General features: G+C 45.6%; 1 protein-coding gene across 1 annotated transcript; it reads right to left on the bottom strand.

Annotated features, from left to right (window-relative positions):
* Positions 1–8,332: 8,332 nt before the first annotated feature.
* Positions 8,333–19,173, bottom strand: CCDC71L (coiled-coil domain containing 71 like). The gene has a single exon (XM_080391684.1). It carries the CDS (start codon positions 18,686–18,688, stop codon positions 17,855–17,857), a length of 834 nt encoding a protein of 277 aa, XP_080247810.1. The 5' UTR covers positions 18,689–19,173; the 3' UTR covers positions 8,333–17,854.
* Between the last annotated feature and the right edge of the window lie 823 nt (positions 19,174–19,996).

Genomic DNA, 19,996 nt, shown 5'->3' with positions numbered 1-19,996 from the left:
GCAAATCTAATCTAAAGTGAAATGCAAACCCAATCTTGGATTTCATGCATTTAAATTAGGAGAAGAGACCCCACTCCCCTGCAATAGATGTTGCATTTGAAAGGATCCCTGGAACATCTGCCTTATAGTGCAGTAGACACCAGAGCCCACAAAACATCACTGATGCCCAATAGCAAAGATACACCCTGGAGCTGAAAAACCAAAAGCCACAGCCCTAATGGGCCAGAGGAAGTGAGCACAAAGACAAAAGGCATCACCAGCATCCCAGACCCCTGCAACGCTGAACAATACTGCCTTTGTTAGGAGTCACTAGTTCAACCCTGCTTCCACTGAATTCAGAGGGGTTTTCATCACTAATGTCAGTAGCAAAAGAACAGAATTCTGTGCAGAGCAGAACCAAAATCATCCTCCTTCTTACCCAGGAACCATGGCTGTGTTGTGGTTAACATAACAATTAGGAAATTAAGACAATGAAATCCTTGCAAAAGCATGCTTAAGTCTAGCTCTTGTTTCTAGAAGCAGACAATTATTTTTAAGGAAGTAAAGCACAATATGCCATGCAAAAAAACCCCACTCAGATCCTGAAAATCTTGTGCTTGATCTAACCATAAGACCTGAAAACAGATAAGCATTAGAATTGTCTTCTTTTTTAAGAGGTTGGAATTCACATGCTCCACAGTTGTAAGGGTTATACATGGACTTTCTCCCCCTCCTCTTTTAATGAAAATTTAGTGTCACGTAATAATAGAACTCTTGGTGCTACAATGTGAAAAAATATTTTGAGGCACAAGATGGTAGCAACATATGACCACCCACACAGACCTGTTGTTGAAGGTTCATCAAAAATGCTGAACACCGTGATTTCCTTGGATAACTGGATAACTCATGAGACTTCAAAGAAAGTCTTCTCTCTCACCGGTTGCTCACCACATTTTGGAGTTTGTCAGAATATCACAATTTGCATTTTGAGTTTCTGTGCTGAAATAAAAAAAAAAAACCCAAAGTTTTTTACTAAAATGACTAAGAATTTCTCCTGGAATGAAATGTAGGCCCTACTTCCAAGAATTGCGCTCTTTTCCAGAAAGGGGAAAAGATCACTAGGGACGTGCTCCAATGAGCCTTATCCTTGCACATCCAATGACAGGAATCCAAATCTAAAAATACTTCATATTACAGCCTAATTTGTGTGAGGTATTTGTTGCCAAGAATTCTCAGACTCTGTGCATCCACTTTATTGTTCTTGGCACAAAGGGCACTTCCATTCTGTTGCTATTGTTATTTGAGCAGTCTGAAACAAGACATAAAGTAATACCAAGTCTATCTCTATGTTAATTCTCCCCAGTGATGCTGTTGCCATAGCAAGGTTATACATGGATTTCAATGGACACACACAAATTGAAATTTATTGGCTTTTAAAGTCAGTTCAGCATGTTTACAAGTGCTATGTCTGCCTTTTGGACTCCTTGCAAACTTTGGGAATTTCACAATCTGATTTTCTGTATGTAAGAATGTTTCTCTGGTTATATAGAAAAATAAGAGAGTAAGTTACTACTTACTTTCTAATAGAGAAGAAAGAGCAGAAATGACCATGCGTAACATCTTGTCAAATGTGTACAAAATCTGAAATCTGAATTTTTTACACATTTGTAGAATTAATTTATTAAAGCAGTATGCCACTTCCAGAGAGTAAATGCACCATGACTTGTAATTGAATCATATTTGATTAAGGAGGTGCTACAGTCACCACATACCAAATCTGTTTTTATACATATACATGCACACATACATATACATGCACACATACATATATATCTATCACTATTCATCACCACCTATGTGAGTCAAAATATTTCACACATAACAAAGGTTCTACAATGTATTTTATTTGTGTGCTGATATGTAAAATATATATTGAAGTTTTTTAGGCTTTGAATTTATGAAAAATTTCTAACTTTTTAATTTTAAAAAAATTATAGAGTAGGCTTTGATTTAGTTTTGAATGCTTTATAATTAAAATAGCAAAACAGTAAATGGAAGGAGATACATGGTTATATTTGAGATGATTGTACACTTACAAAATAAAATCTTGACAAGTGCCTGAAATTCTTGTTGGCAATGTGAACTATTAGTGTTTCAACTACAGCAAAAGACTATGAAAAGCTTTGTGAACAAATGCTTACTAAAAGGTGTTGGGGTTTGTACTCTGTAGTTCACAAAACCAAGAAATTCATTCTTGTTCAACCTCGTGTCCAAGCCTCCCACTGCACAGTGACTCATTTTCTTTGAAGTTAAGAAAACAGCAGAATTCTCCCACAAACAAACAGACACATAATTCTGAATATAAATGCTATTTCTCTAGAACTTCAAGTCTGCAGAGAAGGAACACTGTGGATTAAAGGTGAGCGGGAGAGCGAGGAATGGCTCCTTCTTCTCCAAGATTTATGGAGGATGTAAACACGGACATGCCATAAATTAAACAAGGTGAGTTTTTACTCCCAGTTTCTGTAGGTTTTTTACTTTTAGATTGGAAACTTTTTCCTCATCTTGATAAAGGAATCCCAAAACACAGATCACACAAGTGTCTGAGTGCCAAATACAATATTGTCTCATAGGATTATCATCACCGGAGCCTGCCTTTCACCACCCTGAGCGCTGGCAGATACTGTACTGTTGTGGTTCTCTTCCTGTGAATTATTTTTTTCTTTGTTCCAACTTAATGCGTGCAAAACCATATTCTTGAAGGGCAGATTTGGCTCTGTCATATCTAGTAATGACTTCCCAGTAAGGGAAGGGCCAGCACAGGCAAGGGCCAGTGACCAAGGACACGTTATCTCCAGCACTGAGGAATTTGGCCTTGGACAGAAGGAGATGATGTGCATCAGCAGGCATCAAGGGTCACACCATGGGGACGGACAAGGACTGGGAATCGAGACAGAAAAGAACAATTATGCTCTTTGATGTCACCAGTGCATAAATCCATCACATCTCTTACTTTGTTTAAACTGGCTGAGAAGTGTAGTCAAGTTTTTTAGTAATAAATTATGGGAAAGCACTGCCATAGCAATGAACCCTTCCTCTCCACCTCCTTGCAATGCCCCCAAACCCCAGAGCTTGTGGGTGACTACAGTGGCTTCCCCGTGTTTAGCTCAGAGAGAGATAAAATGAGCAGTCGGATCAGGTGAACATCTCATGCCTCTCTCTGAGCCAGTGCCACCTGTCACGCTGACATTTCTCTGCAGACAGAAGGCAATGCATCACACTGAGAGCCCCTAAATTCATCCTAAGTGTGGAAAAGACATTTGAAAAGCACAAAGCAAGCATGTAGAAAGCTGAGTAACTACAGAACGACAACCAAGGAGGATGCAAGAGCAATGAATCATTCAGTGATACATCTTTTGAAGAACAGTCTTTAGGAGTGTGGTAACACCCAGAAAACCTCCTGAACAAATACCAGTGCCGCCTTGGCTGGAAGGAGTCTGCCAACTGAAGAACTCAAGAGACATATGCACACAAGAGCCAAACCAAGAAAGAGGACAAGAAAGGGCCCCACAGGCTACATTTGTTTTTCTCTTTCCAAACCTATGGAGATAGGACTCATCCAAACTGCAATTGCACAGCATGAAATGGAAAAGGTCAAAAATGGTATGCATTGAGGGACGGGACTTTAAAAGAAAAGGAATAGGATGTGGGACATGCTGTCTGTGTTGTATTCTGAACCCTCTCACCACTGTCCAGCTGGGGAGCAGCGGGTGATTCCCGTGACCATGTTCTGAGAGGGGCAGACAAGAAGAAAATACATATTCCAACTGTGTTTCTAAAATCCCAGACAAAATACAAGCCCGGAAAAAATCTGTGGGATAGGAGGAAAAGCTGTTTCCCTGAGAATACTTGGTGACCCCAGTATAAATATGTTGGGTTTGGGTAATAAGCAAGGGATCAGATTTAAAGTAAAACCAAAGGGGACTGGAACTGGCAGTTTCAAAAGTGAGATGGTGGAGCGGCCACCACCATGGAAAGACTTGGGGAGGGGACAGGGGCACTGAGTGCCAACCCATTAGTTCAACCTTGAACCAGATTCTGAGGGAGACGTGGCAAGCAGAGCAATGCTTGAACTGGAGCCTCCAACTAGGAAAGAAGAAAGGATCCCAGGTAAGAGATATCAAGCCACTAAAAATGTCCCTGGTTTCTAAGGGGGTGTGGGTTTGGCACTTTGAGTTGCATTTACGCAATAATTTTTCTTCTAATCTTGAAATTAGATGCCACAGCCTCAGCTGATGCTGGTAGTGAAGTCGGTGAAGATGAAATACATTGAAGCCTACTCCATGTTAGGAAGAAATCTGTCCTATAAAGCCATGCATCCACGCTGTGGGGTGCCTCATGTCATCTTGCCAGGACTGGGGTGGGAGCAGGTTTGGCTGAGCTCAGAGGGAAAACCCCTCAGAGCGTGCTGCAACCAGCACCCCCCTGGTGAGGGGCCGGCAGCAGAGGCACATGGCAGCGGAGAATGAGCCGGGCAAGCCTCCGAGCACCTCAACGGCTCACCGGGACATCTCGGGATTTCTGCAGCAAGGCTTCACGCCTCCTGCACAACACCGAGATGCGCAAAAGCTAACTTAGAGAGATCAAAATGTTCATGTGTGAGTGTAAAAGTCTGACAACAAAACATATCCATAGCTCCCAGTAACTGACTTTATAGGCTGCAATGGGAATTATGTCACCCTAATTTTTTAAGCCCTGCTTTAGTTATGAGGTTTTCAAGCAGCGCAAGAAACTCAACATATTCCAACAGCTATCTATAAATCATCTGAATTAATAGAAACTATGCCTAAGCAACAGGGCTCTGGTTTTCTTGTAGCAGCAGACCATGGGAGGCAAGAACTAAAAAGTCCCTGGGAAGCCACACACCAGCAATATAATCTCTTCATAATGCGGCCTTCCAGCTGATTTCACATCACGTCAGATGGTGGCGTTTGGTCTTTCTGGTCTGTGACCAATAAACTGGTCAAAACCTTTCCACAAGGTGCACTACACCCAGTGCTTTATGGATGCAAGCACCGTGAGAATTTGCCTATTCTATGAGAGGCAGAACAACAACAAAAAACAAAAAAACAAAAACAAAAAAAACCAAACAAACAAACAAAAAAAAAACAATTGAAAACCCCAAAATTGTTGCCTTTATGTCTGACCATTTTATTCTCAGACCTTCTAGGTATATTCAAAGGTATTATTTTATCACAAAATTGTACCCTTTTGGTTATTTGTTCTGCTGCTCAGTGTTTTTCTCTTGAGAACATCTCTCTAGGACCTGTCCCCAGAAAACTGAATTATTTTTATCTAGAAGCTAGACAAAATAATTCTGCAGAGAGAAAATGAGGATGGCTGAGTGACCGGTTAACAGAAGGCAGGAGAGCTGGGGCTCACGCTGCACACGCAGGTACCGACCGGTGTGGGGAAAGACAGGGTTGCAGCAGGTGTCTGGAAACCCCTCTGCACCAGGGGCAGCCAAGCTGATAAACGAGTGGCCATTACTGTGGTCTGCAAAAGCAGGGGCGGGGGGGGAACCAATCTGTGCAGGAAAGTAAAGGACACTGGAGCTTCCCAAGCAAACAAGAAATGCTACTTTATCCCCTCCCACTCTTTGAAAAGACAAAAATTAGACTAGCAGAAAATGGTTGCCACTAGTAACAAGGGACGTATATTCTGTCTGGGACGCAGCCACAGTGCTGGCATCAGTTCTGTGGGATATGGAAAGGCGAAGGGAAAGCTCCTGTCTCCAGGCTCTTTGTGAGACAATCTGCATCTAACAGCTCCTCCCCCGTTTTGGGTTCCACCTCACTAGAAAGGGGAAGCTGAAAGAGGGAAGAGGCAGCTGAAATAGCAAAGGGTGGGCAGGTGAAGGAACGGCACTGTGATCACTCCAGCAAAGCCAACAGGGCAAGGACAGGAACGCTCAGGAACCTCCTTCGTGGCAGTGCGGAAGGTGCCAGCCTGCCTTTTGCTGGAGGGAGCAGCCAAGTGTCCCTCCACTTCTCCAGCCTGGGGGCGAGCCCACGAGCTGGTTCCTGCCCATTCCCACCCATACGGCTGCCCTGAGCACCTGAGCCAGGCCCTCCCTCATCCCGCATTTGAATCCCAAATCCAAGCCCATTCCAAAAGCTCTTCCCAGGTATCTGTGCAAAAAAGCAGCCATGCGCTCAGGAAATATTTCAGTCCTTATGAACAAGGCAAGGCAGGCAGCACAGCCAGGTTTCTTGCCTTTACCCCTGTCTCTCAGCAGCTTCCCTTGAACTACTTCGTCTTGGGTTTGCAGTTCTGTGGTCTGCCGGGTCCCATAGCTACACGGGGTCTGTTAACACACCCTTGTACAGCCTGAGATTCCTTTTAGCTGAAGTCGTGGGATTGACTTTGCTCGAGCTAAACTTGTACGAAGATCCCTGGGTGTTCACACATCCAGAGACATGCCCTGATACACAGACCTGGAGGACATAGTTATTTTCTGAGTGATAGGGTCACCCCGCAGAAACCGGGAAGGGGTGACTCCAGGGGTTAGACACAGATGGACAGCACTGGAGCTGGTCACCTAGCACACACCTGAGGCTGGAAGCTGGTCCATTGGTGCTGTCCCCCTGACTCCAGTCGGGGTTGGGAAGAGGACCAAAGACATGTCCTTGCACAGCTCTGCAGTCAAGTCCAGTGGCCCCAGAGCCATGTCAGAAGCATGTCCCTCCAAATTCTTCTCCTGTGCTGAACAGGCTGGGCTGTCTGCTCCCACCCAAAGATTGATTCGAGCTGTCTGCATTGGAGACCTGTTGGCCATGCCAACCCCAGGCATTTGTCTGGATCTTCAAAATCTAGGTCATCATCCTCCCAACTAAATAAGGCACCATTCAGCAGTTAGCCGCCTCCTGGTGCAGCCACTGAGTTCTATTGCTGCTGGGTAGACTTCCAGCCCTCTCAAAGCACAGATAATGGGTCACATCAGTTTCTCAGGGCCTCTGGTTGCACACCCGCTGTATTTATGGGATGCTGATGGCGCAGATGTTACCATTGCAGAAGACAACAGTAGGAAAAGGAAAATAATAGAGAAGAACAGCAATGGCTGGGGAAAGCAACAGAAGTCAGGCTAAGAAGGTCAAGGTTTCCAAGAAAGAAGATGAGGTAGGAGACTAAGAAGGAACAGAAGAGACAGAAGGAACTGAGGCCTGGCCGTTGCAAGGAAATCTGAAAATGCAGCAGGTCCTTTGTACAGCAGAAGACACATTCAGGATGTTGCAGAAGCGTTTAGTGGTTTTGAGAGATTTCAAGTAGCTTGTGCATGTTCAATACATGCTGGAGGACTTTGCGGTTGTGCAGCCTGCTCATTGGTTCAGATCCTGGTATCTTCATCAGTGGTTGGAGCACATTTGGTGTTACACTTGGGACTGAGTTTCTGATTCAGTCTCCTCTTAAAGGAAGCCAACTCACAGACACCAAAACAGTTTTGCATACCAAATAACACGTGGTAAGTGGTGGTAATCAGGGAGTTCACTTCAAAACAGAACTATAGCTTTGAACCAAAACATTTATGCAGACACAGCCTTAGGCATTTAATTCATGCCTAAGAACATCTGAAAGCAAATGCCCACATTCTCTGCAAAGCTAAGGAAGGGAGCCTGATGCTTTTCAGGACCTGCTGGAGGACCTGCTATCCATTTACATAGCTGCACCTGAGCTAGATGATATGGATCCTTCTGACAGGTACCAGGGAAGATGGTAAAAATTATTAGTTGAAGTGTGGGCAGATCATCAGATGCATGGAGGAATAGCAGCTCTTCACTTAAAATACTCACACCCAGCTGTGGTATTAGTAACCACATCCACATGCTGCTTTCCACCTAAGTAGGTCACTACTCAAGCAGCAGTCTTTGCCTTTGGACCTGACTCTGTAATTTGCACCAGCACATGCAGCAGGCACCAGCCACTAAGAGGGTGTAACATACCATCAAACCTATCACACCCTCAAAAGTTATTCTGATCTCCACGGTCAGCCAGCCCTTTCTCTGGCTATGCCTATGCTGTTCATCACTCCTGGGTCTGAGTTTGTGCTGAATTCCAGCACCACCTACCATCCATGCTTGTCTTCTGAATGCTAAACACCAGATCTGCCTGGAGTGGTGAAAGCTTGAATACTTGCATTATGCTATCACATGCATCCAAGCTTTCTTTCGCCTAGTCCAGACAGACTGAAGTGGTCCACCAGAAGATGTCCTGAAACTTGGGTCTTCCCAAGCACAGCCCAGATGATTTGTGCCTAAACCGCAGCTACTAAAATGAAAAGAAAATGGACAGATAATATGGTTGAACCTCTTTAATATGTATGTCCTCAAATCCATGTTCCAGCTAGCCCTAAAAATCATGGTTAGCATGTTTGATGGGACTTCAGTGCACAAGAAGCCTAGAGCCAGGAATGGGATGTGCTCCAGGCTTTGCAAACCTACAGGCTTTACAATGACTTTCCATAAACACTCCCAGCTTTCATGGGAGCAGCAAAAGACTGCTTTGCTATCAAAGATCATCTGCACCTCCTCACAGGTCCTCACACATGGGAAATCCTGGTTTGACCTCACTGCAGTTGTTCAAAAGTATGCCTAGAGATATGTAAACTGTGGCTCCCTACATTGGTACCTGTGTCCTCTCCCCTTCCAATAGCCTTGTGCTCCATCAATTTAAAAAAAAAAAAACAAACAAACAAAAAAAAACAAAACAAAACAAACCACCAAACACCCCTTCTCAAGCCTCATAACCATGCCAACAAAACCTCTCCTACAGATGCTTTCATACATGCAGCAACTCCTTTCTGGCCACGTAACTCCCCTCTGGGAAGCTGTCTAACTTTCACCTTCATGGGCAGGGTTTGCCAGCTGCAGTTCTAACAGGAAACCCCCTTAAGTGGAAACAAGCTCTGATGTTATGGCTCCCATAGCAGCAAAAAGCTGCTTCCCTGCATGATTCCCTCATCTTCTGGGGTGCCTGCTGCCCAGACGGATTCCAGACAGCTGTCTCCAGCCTGCTGCTCCTGTTCACACGCAGGCTCTGGCTCCCTCCCAAGCCTTGTCTTCTCTGACCCACGACTGCCAACTCTGGGATTTTATTGCCAGGATCATGGTATTTGATGTTTTTCTTACTGTCCTCATTCCTAGACCGAGAAAACTTATTTACCATTCAAAATTAAAATGAGATTCTGTCCTTCTTGGAGGCAAAGAAAATCTTGAAAGGCATGCAATTTAGTGACTCGCAAAAGTTGCAAGGCATATATATATATAATTAAGTCTTTTGATTTTTTTAAGCCAATCTTGTGACAGGAAAAACTCAGCAAAATGATTTACACGTTAATTAGCAACACTGCTGACATGAAATATTATGTCCTTGTCTAGCACTCCTGATATTACGTGGCATTCCAATGAGGCAAAAGAGAGCTGCAATTCTGACACTCTGTGCCCAAGAGAAAATCCTGTGCGGTGTAGGGGGGCAACAGCCTTTCATACTGCCTTCCTTCAGGGAAGGGGTCCCTTGTGAGCGGGGGGACACCAAGCATCAGCAGGGAGAACGTAGCGATCCTAACACCCTACCATGCATGCGAGGGCTGCGCCCAACACAAGGACCCTCCTGCTCTGCCAGTGCCCGGCTCATCTGTTCAACAACCCCTTTAAGCAGGTACCTACAAAACCCTGGCCTAGGCACTACTGGCAAGAAAACCATGGAGAAAATGACTGAAAATAAATTGAGTTCCCAGTACTCATTGATACGTTGTTCTGCATTTATAAACAGTGAAGTTACTTAAATAATGAAAAAAAAAAAGTCTAAACAGCTTCCATCTCAGTTATCTTTTCTACTTCTGGCAGAAAATGAAGTTTCCAAACATTTAATGAAAGACTTTCTGCAAAAATAAAAGATGTTTTGATTAAAGTGTCAACAAAATGAATCATGCAAAAGCAACTGGCTGCTTTGTGCTTTCTTTTTCTTCTAAATAGGACATTTTTCATTAAGTCTGTCAACCTTCTATTTTTCAGAATCATTTCAGGCAGCCCTCCAAAATCCTTGAGGTTTTGTTTCATTCAAATTGTTCCAAGTAGGAAGTGATCACTGCCATTATGACCTTTTTTTTTTTTTTTAATAGGAAGGGGATTCTTACATACTACAGAAATATGGAAGAGGAAGGTGGACATGAGGAAATAGACAACAAAAATGTTAAGCCAATTCAGAAAAATACAAACATCAAGTGATTATTAAAGACACCTGGTCTGGTGGAAAGATGGATGAAACAGTTTTCATTAGATACTGGGCAACAAGGTGAAATTTATGTGCAGACAGAAGTAATTTACGCACAGTTGTTACACAAAGGATCATCATTTATTGCTAATAAACGAGCACATTTGATGAATCTAATCAGTATTCAAATACCTAACGTATTTTAAGAGCAGCTAGGGTATAGTCTCTGTAGAACAGCTCATTGCACTCAGGAATTCTGTCAAATTACATGGAGCTGTAGTGAAAGGCTGGAATGCAAAACAAGGGCAGAAAAGCAGATGGAACAATTCCAAGAAAATAAAAATTGACAACAAAAATTTCCTCCATTTTCTCCTCTACCTCTTCCCATTTGTCCAGAAATAAGTATTGGCACGTTTCTGTTCAGCAGCATTAATCTAACCATCCGAGCTACGGACAAAAAGCTCCAAATGACACTGTCGTCACAATGTTCAGATTTTACAGTATCAAAGACTGCCTCCTCTTATTTTCTTTCATTATGGATTTCAACCCAGGATATTTTCCTCCCATTGTTTCTTAATTAATTCTCTCCCTATTTTTTCCTGTGTCTTTTTAAGAAGAGTACTTAGGGCGTCTTTAAAGGACCACTTTTCAAGACATCTTTCATCTGTGCTTGCCCAGGTTAACCTCTGCGAGTCCCTTCCAACCGGAATTTTATGTTCTACACACACAACTCCCAGAGCAATGGATGCATCTTTGGGAAGAAAAATAGTATGGGCAGCACTTAAAAGATTTAAATTTTGAGGTCCTTAAAAGGTCTAAGGATGAAAAGAAAATCTGTCTAGTACAAGCTCAGGTACAAAGTACTGAGAATTTTTATGGGAAAAAAATTGTACCTGACATTTACAGTCACATCAAAGCCCATTCAGGATCAGCACAGCACTATTTCTGTGCCTTCACAGGAATAGGTGCTCTGTGTTTCTTCCTGAAAAACGTACTTAAGTGGAAGGCATTTTGTGCCTGAGCTGTTTGACCCCTTCTGCTGAAGGCCACTCAACAGCAGCAGGAACAGCACTTCAGACTTCCAGCTAAGAAAAAAGATCAGTTTTAAAATGTTCTGTCTCTGGTGGCTTCCTCTGTCAAACTGCCACCAGAAGAGTAAAAGAAAAATCAGATACCCGTTCTTCTGGAGGAGCTAAATCCCCATCACAGACTCCCAAGGCTGAAGGTGCCAAAAGATTCTGCTTTTGTATTCGTGCATTTGACATAAGGCAGAAGCCCACAGAAATCTTACTGGGAAGTAGTTTCTGGATGGGATAACGGTTAGATAGTACATGAGGTAAATTCCAGGAAGGACTGTTGTGGCCTTGGGACAGTTTTGCTGAGCCTGGAAAGCATGGAAATGTGGGGCATTTCTAGAATATTCATGGGATACAATGGCATTGGACAAAGTCTAGAACAAACGCATCTTATTAAAGACAGAGCTGCTTTGGGATACGAGTACATGTGTGTGTATACATATACACACAAATACTAGTAACAAGCTTTCATAAATTCTTGTATGCATCATCTATAACATTTAGTCTTTGCTATACATAATTATACTCATCATCATTAGGAATTCATTGCTATTTTGAACCTGACATTGAAGCTTGGGTAGAGCGAAGGATAAGCACAGCTCAAGACCATGCCATAACCCTGACCTGTTTCAAAAAAGCTTGCATCCCTAATCCCCATCTGTGCCACCAACTCCCAGTGGTTGAGCAGACATCTCTTTAGAGAGGGTGAAATGCATTGTGTCAGCTTCCTACACAACCTGACACCACGCAGGTAATTCATAAGTACATGCTCATTATTCACCAGTTATCTTACAGAGCCATGGGACAAGTTCAGTTATAAATTACTTTAACAATCCCGAGACGTACAAAGTGGATGGTTGTTATTTCAACTGCTCAACTGGAAAAGAAATTAAAAAAACCTATAGTAACATAGCATCTTCATTCTAGAATGTACATGCATGGATTCATGGGGAGATGGAAAGAAACTTTCCGTCCTTTTCAAAGTCTTTGAACAGGTTTCTTGGATCATGCAGACTCAATCACAAGGAATCATCACACCAGGTTCTTTCAGTCTGGTTTCTTACCTCTCATCCAAGAAATACCATCCATTTGGAAACAGCACCTGGTATTTTGCGTAAAGTCCACTGCTGCCCAAATGTGAGGTTAGGATAACACTTATTAAAAGTACATGTACTTGTGAACACGTCCTCTGCATCTTCACATGTCACTCTCCAAGAAGTTGATTTGTCATGGGCAACGTAAGCAGGTAAAACAGGCTGCTCAGTCACACAAAGTAACAGGCAATTAAAGATGGGTGAAGGTAAAGAGAGTGAAGACTGAGGAGGTGGAAAGCAGCAACCAGCTACACACAAAAGAAAAAAAAAAAGAGAGAAGAAAAACTGTTTCAGAGCAAGAATTTCACCTCCCATCTACTCTAGACCATTCACTCTGCCTCTCTCCTCAAAACCAGCCTAGGAAAAGAGGGCGGGTACAGACTGTCTGCATTCCTGAAGCAGCAATGGGGAGAAAAACCCAGAATGATCAGAGCAGTTCAAGGGACAGGCCTTTCCCGCTGGCAGGGTTTTAACTTGGACACTATCAAGCCTCATCTTTTCTAATCTGAAATAAGGAGGTTGAAAAAGAGAACTGGAATGGATGCTTCCTTAAAGGCCAGTGGAGAGTACAGGGAACCACACGCTTTTCCATTTGGCTGGGTATCTTGCACACCTGTGAGTAAAAAAGGAACTGCATGAAGGAAGGCTCGTTTCTTCCATCTCCTATAACGTCAAACCCTACTTAGCTTCCTCAGGAGCTTCACAGTAAATAGATTAAATGAGACTATTCTTGATATCAACCCTCGAAAATATTTTCAGGTCTTTTTACAAAAGAAAATGGCAGCAACAACAGAAGAACTAAAAGAATTTTTTGGTAATTCTACATTTAGGCACTAACGTGGAGGAAATATGCATTATTTTTACAGTATGGAAAAATGGCTTTGCCTTGATTAGGGAAAAGAAGTACTCCAAAATTCTCCTACATGGTCCTACTACAATACACATTGGATGCATCATGATAGTTTGGGAATAAACCATCAGGAGCAGCACACATTTGGGGTCAGTGCCTGAGCAGTCCCCCTACCACAGAATACTCTGCAATGGGTCTGCCTCAGTCTTTCTTTAGTTAAGGCAGTTACGCTTACATAAAATAAATAACAGATTAAGAACCAAGGTGTTCCCTAAACCCCATGATATCCACAAGTTTTCTCTAGCTTAGTGAATATTTATTATACAGGGTGAAACGGTACAAGCTGTTGTAACCTACTACTCAGGACAGAGAGCTTCAAAGTTCCTCCACCAAGTGAGACAGAGGGGGCACTGGAATCTGGGTCTCTAGAAGTCCAGGACATTGATCAACTATCTTGACATAAATTGCCTCATTTCTGTGAGGCAATTTGGTCTTGTGAATGTAGTCCTTTGCTTCCACATTTCCTGTATTTGTAGACACAAGCAAAGCTGGAGCATTTCAAGTCAAACAAAACATTCTGTTCAACCCAAAATCAGTGGTTTTGACTCATACGCACAAATCAGAGAAGTTTTTCATTTCAGTCCACTGGGCCAAAAGGAAGAAGATGCTTCCAGTACTACTGGTTTCAGGTGCATGGAAACCTTGGACTTAAACTACAGCACAGATCCATCATAAATTAGTGTAAGACAATTGTTTCAAACAGCATGAAGAGCCCAGGACTCTGCCTTACTGAAGCAGCAGTGAGTGAAAAATTATTTGGCATCAAAGCTGCAATCTACAAACTGGACTCACTCCGCCCTTTGCTTCTGAGAGGCAAGGAAATACAGATACACACAACATCCCCTACCCATTCAGAGCAAAACCCAAATACCACAAGTCTTGTCTTTGGCAAATAACATACAACAATGCTCTGCATAAGGTTTGGGCATATACAGAGTTTGTTGTTTACAGGCTAGCAACAGATGGTTTCAAGGACCAGTTGTACACTTTGATCCTTTTGATGTGAAAACTTCTAAGCAACATTAGAGTACACGGAAATTTTTGCAAGGCACTGCTTTCTCCTTTTATGAGCTTCAGTCCTAACAAAAAATTTGTACAATGACTAAGAGGAAAGCACTGCCTCTTGAACATAAAGCCTACACTAGGCAACACGTTAAGACACAATGGTCACCTCAACTCTCTCTCCGACCTCTGGGGCCATCACACAACTCTTTTTGGTACCGTGGCATTTTGAAGTTCAATAATTTTTGAGCAACTGGATGAAAATTCGGATTTGATAAAGGAAATAGCACAACTTCCAATACACAAGTCACTGTATGAAGGGAGCTTATAAGGGAGGGAACCAGCTACTAAGAAATCTGGCAACAGAGGCTACCACAAGATTCCTGTTTAATATGAAACCATCTGTGCTGACTGAACTAGATTGGGCATTGTACACCGGACTTATTCTGGGCCTGCGTTTCATCAGTCTCAGAAGCAGCCCCATGTGACAGAATGCAAAACCATGGAGTTAAATCAGGCAGATCACACCTCTCACAATGCTTAGCACGGAGTCATACCACAAGTCCACCTAATCCATTACGCTTTCTCCAACAGCATACATACAGGTAAAATACAGCAGTATTATTAGCCCGTTACGTAAAATAAAACCTAAAGCTTCCATACTTAAAAACACCTAACAATATTGCTGCAGGTCTGTGCGCTCCTTTCCTACCTTCCTCAGCTCTGTCTACAGCTAGAAGGTGGAGCAAAAGTCAGCAGGAATCAACCCGCCCAAACATAGAATTGAATAGTCTTCTGATTGCTTAGCTTCCTCAGATGAGCACAAAGACAGAGGCAGGTAGGAGTTGCAGCTTTGAGAGGGAAAAGGGGGGGAAGCTGGAATACAGACAACCCTGTCCTGGATTGCCACAAACTGCCATGAACATAGTCATGAAATTAACTGTCGCTCTCCCTGTAAGCTGTTAGCTATCACACCCAGTCCTGTACTCGGATCGTTTGCTAAGCTATTTCGGCATGTTAATTCGCCAGAAAACCTGACTAAAGATGTCCCCCTCTTAACTGACTTCACAGACTGAAATAGCTCAGTTAAGACTCTGGAAATGCAGCTGCCAGAAGAGTTTAGACTGCAATGAAACTTCAATCCAACTTGCTAACAGGGTATCAGAGCAAAGCATACTATAGCCCCCAATAAAGCTGCCACTTCAAAACCAGGAAGTCAAAGCACAACCAAGAGACAAATAAGCAAGCCTTGTGCATACAGCCCACACAACAGAGTTAAAGTTGTACCCACACAGAACATTTCAAGATAAGCCTCCAAACAAGACAGCACAAATCTAACGCAGTGTTTCCCATATCATACCTCCGGCAGTCTTAACTCTGCCCTTGACATTCAATCTATCCTGTCCTGCGCCTGTTTACAAGTTAAGTGGAGAATATGCACAAGACAACTGCTTACTACACATTCTTTCTACACGGATCTTTCAAAAGAATACTAAAAAGGTAACTCAGTCTAACAGAAGCAGCACTGAAATCAACTACACACCTCAAGAACGAAGGATGATACTCTTAATTTGCATTTCTGAAGTGGAATGTCAAAACTGAAATACTTGGAGCCTTGGCATTTGGTCACACTGCAGCTTGTCTTACTGGGTTTTATATAAACAGAATTTTGCCTTTACATTCAAGCAGGTATTATAGCCAGATAAACAGCACAGCAACATGCACCTTTGAACTTTCATTTCCAAATTCACTTCTGAAATGTGACTTGACACTACCGCAGGGATCACCAGGCAGTCTAGTGTCATGTAAACAAGTTCAAAAGCCTGATAGATATAGACTAGATTAAGTGTTAGTCTGGAAGAAGAACTTTGCTAAGAACTACTAAATATAAACAGATTTTGGAAGCAGCTGGCTGCTTTAGGTTAGCACTAGCTGGTTTTTACAAGCAGCCTCTACACATCAAGCTGTCTTATTGCCTGCCAACAACAGGGTACAAGGATTCAACAGCCATCAGAAAAGAATTTTTAAATAGTCACCAAACAATTCTATAAGCAAGATTTGAAGCTATTCATTCCACCATGGAAACTGGTAAGTTGGTCTCATTTGTTGAGATAACAGGGACATAAACCATATATTCCCAAGCATTTCTTATTCTTCTTCCAAGCATTAAAAAGAATAAATAAACAAAATTCTCTGCAACACACACATTTTGCTCCTCACATACCAACTGCAAGGTGTAAGATCTAAAGAAAGCCCTTAAATCATTTTAAAGGGAGACCACCTATCACATGGAATGACATCACAGTATTTTTTTCAGTCAAAATAATCAAGCTACAGCATGAATTTTACATCAGACTACTGTGAAACCCAGGAGAGGTTTATAAAAATAATTATGTGCAAGTAATTACGTTGAATATGATTATCCATCATGAATCATCTCAGAACTGCGGGATAACCAGCACTATTTTGTTACAAAGCAATCAAGTATCAAGTCTTGCTCTTTTTGCAGAGAGAGGCACTTAAGTGTGGTACTTGCGTCATGCGAGCTACTACCTTCTGGCTGACAGGGCCAACATTGTATCATAGTTCACCTTCAGACACCTATACTTGTTTCAATGAGCACTTACATTCTTCACAAACTCTAAGCTTGTTTGCATTAAGCGCCTAGATAGCAGACTTCATGGAGGAACCCATCCCTGTGCAGTTTCATTGAACTGAAACGCCACTTGCTCTTTGACTTTTATTAAGTTCACTTAGGTTGACCAAATGAGCTTCCCTCAAGTAAACAGGGTTATAAGATACCAGGATGATTCTATTTTTAGGTGCTCAATAGAAACAAATACTTAGTTCCTAGAAAACTTTTAAAATTACTTCAGATACAAAAGTGTAACAATTATACTGTGCGATACATCTTTATATATCACTAAGCCCATGAAATTAAGAAAAAAAACCAAGTTTTTGCACCATCAATAACAGCCACAAGTCCTGAACCTCCATTCTTTACGCATCCTTGATCAGAGTAAACTGAAACTTGGGAATGCTTGGGATTCAAAATACCCTGAGCACATACTAGTGCAACACCACAAAGCATACACGATCCATCGGAAAGGGGGGCGGGGGGGGGGCAGGAAGAATCAGATGGTGCTTTATTATACAAGCATGAAAGTAAGTTCCTTTGGAAAATAACTTCTTGGGTGGACTTCTGGACCAGTGAGGTAGCCCAATGGGGGAGGAAAAAAGTGGAAGTGGAACTTGGTCCCCACGCACGATACCTGCCAGACGGTCGCTGGCGCCTCCCCGCGCGCCGGTGGGCCGGGATGGGCCGAGGGGCGCTGCGGCCCGGCCCGGGGCCAGGTGGGCCGCCCCCGTGCGGCTGGGGGGCCCGGCCCCCGCCCGAGCGAGCCATAAAGTGCAGCAGCAGAACAAGATCCAGACAACAGCAATGTAAACAGGTGACTGATATTGGTCCCTTTGTCCGTACCGCGGCGAAGGTGAGGCGCCGGCCTGCCCCCCCTCCCGCAGCCTCAGGACGGCGCCACGGGGAAGCGGCGCACCCGCACCACGGGAGACAGGTCCACGCCGAGGACCCGCTGCGCCCGCCGCCGCGCCGCCACCAGGCTCCGCTGGCTCCAAACGCTGCCCCGCACCCGGATGGTGGGGAAGGTAGTGAGGCGGGGGGTGGCCGCCTTCCAGATCTCCTCCAGCGACTTCCCGCCGAAGGGCTCCCAGGCGGCTACCGCCGGGCTATCCCGCTCACTGTCCGCCTCCTCGGCCGGCGCCGCTGCCGCCTCCGCCTCGCCCCCGCCGGCCGCCGGTGCCGCTGGCTGCTGCCTCCCCCGTTCCCTCCTGCGGCGCCGCCGCCGCCGCCGCTTGGCGCTGCCGCCCGCTGCCGCTGCCCGGCGCCTGGCGGCGGCGACCAGGACGCGCCGCTTGCCGACGCGGCGGCGGGGCCGCTCCGCCGAGGGCGGCGGCGGGTCGGGGACGACGGCGCGGCAGGAGGCGTATCCGTAGACGTCCTTGCTGCGAAGGATGACCGGGGAGAACTCGTGCTTGAGGCTGCAGAGGAAGTTCCACAGCTCCGAGTCGGAGCTCATGAACTCCGTGGACTTGGGCATGAAGAGCTTGAGGGCGTCGCCCAGCGCCTTGGTGCCGGCGAAGGAGACCTGCGAGCGCGAGTACACAACTTTCTCCGCCTCCCCTTCCAGCGCCCAAGCGGCGGGCTCCGCTCCGCCGCCGGCTGCCCCCGCCGCTGTCACCGCCGCCCGGGCTCCCGCGGCCGCCTCCGCGGCGCTCCCCGCCTCTTGGTTCATGTTCCCGGGTTTTCCCTCCAGCGCCGCCTGCTTCCAGCTGCGGGTCATGGAGGCAGAGGGACGGCAGAGACGCCGAGAAGGGAGAGCTGCACAGAACGCTGCCGGGGCGCCGCCCGCACCTCAGCGGCGGCCGCCGGACGCTCCCGCCCCACCACACCCCGCCGCCTCCGCGCCGGGAGGGGAGCGGCGATCGATATCTCGCCGCACGGCACAAAATGGCGCTTTAAACTCCCAGGCGGGGACAGCGCGCCGGCGCGCCCTCCCTCCGCGCCTGGCGGTTGGCCCGTTTGAACGGCGTCGGGCGGCCCCAACCCCGCCTCCCGGGCGGCGGAGGCGGCCATTGGGGGGTCGGCGGGAGGCCCGCCGGGGCGGGGGCGGCCCGGGGCCCGCTGGCTGGGGGCGGCGGGGCCCGCCTGCGCCACCCGGAAGGCGGCCCGCGGGGTGGCCCTTCCCTCGGGGACCGGCGCTGCGCCGCGCCGCCGGGATGGGGCCACATGGGGCGGCGGGCGAGGGTGGCTTCTTGCGTGGCGTGGGCTTGAGTAGGGCTTTGGCCGGGGGCAGGCTGCCCCGGGGGGGCAGCAGGAATGGGTTAACAGACACGGTACCGTCAGGCCCGCCGTGGGATGTGACACACACCCGCCCTCTCGCAGAGGGAATTTCCGTCATATCACGGGAGGGTTGAGGTTGGAAGGAGCCTCTGGAGGTCTCTTGTCCAAGCTCCCTGCTCAAGCTGGGCCACCTAGACCAGGTTGCCCAAGACCATGCCTGGCTTTTGAGTATCTCCAGGGGTGGAGACTCCCCTCTGGTGACCGGCAATAGGACACGAAATAGAATGAAGCTGCATCGGGGGAAGTTCAGATGGGACATTAGGGAAAAGTTCACAGAGAGGGTGGTCAGCCACCAGAACAGGCTCCCCGGGGAAGCAGTCACAGCACAGAACCTGTCAGAGCTCAAGGGACACCTCACTGATGCTCTTTGTCATATGCTTTAGTCTTAGGTAGTCCTGCAAGGAGAAGGAAGTTGGACTTGATGTGTCCCTTCCAACTCAAGATAGTCTAGGATTCTGAGATTGCACAACTTCCCCCGACAACCTGTGCCAATGCTCAGTCACTCTCACGGGGAAAAGCTGTTTCCTGAGGTTCAGAAGGAACATCCTGTGTTTCAGTTTGTGCCCATTGCCTCTTGTCCTGTCACTGAGCACCACTGAGAAGAACCTGGCTCCGTCTTCCCATCAGGTATTTGTATAGATCGAAGAGGTCCTCTTGAGCCTTCTCCAGGCTCAACAGTCCCAGCTTTCTCAGCCTTTCCTTGCAGAAGTACTCCAGTCCCTTTGTCATCTTTGTGGCCATTCATTGG

Source organism: Falco punctatus, assembly GCF_963210335.1.
Source record: "Falco punctatus genome assembly, chromosome: 6".
NCBI classification, from domain to species: Eukaryota; Metazoa; Chordata; class Aves; order Falconiformes; family Falconidae; genus Falco; species Falco punctatus.
The sequence above is the reverse complement of the archived record's forward strand: the minus strand, read 5'-3'. Positions and strand labels throughout refer to the sequence as shown.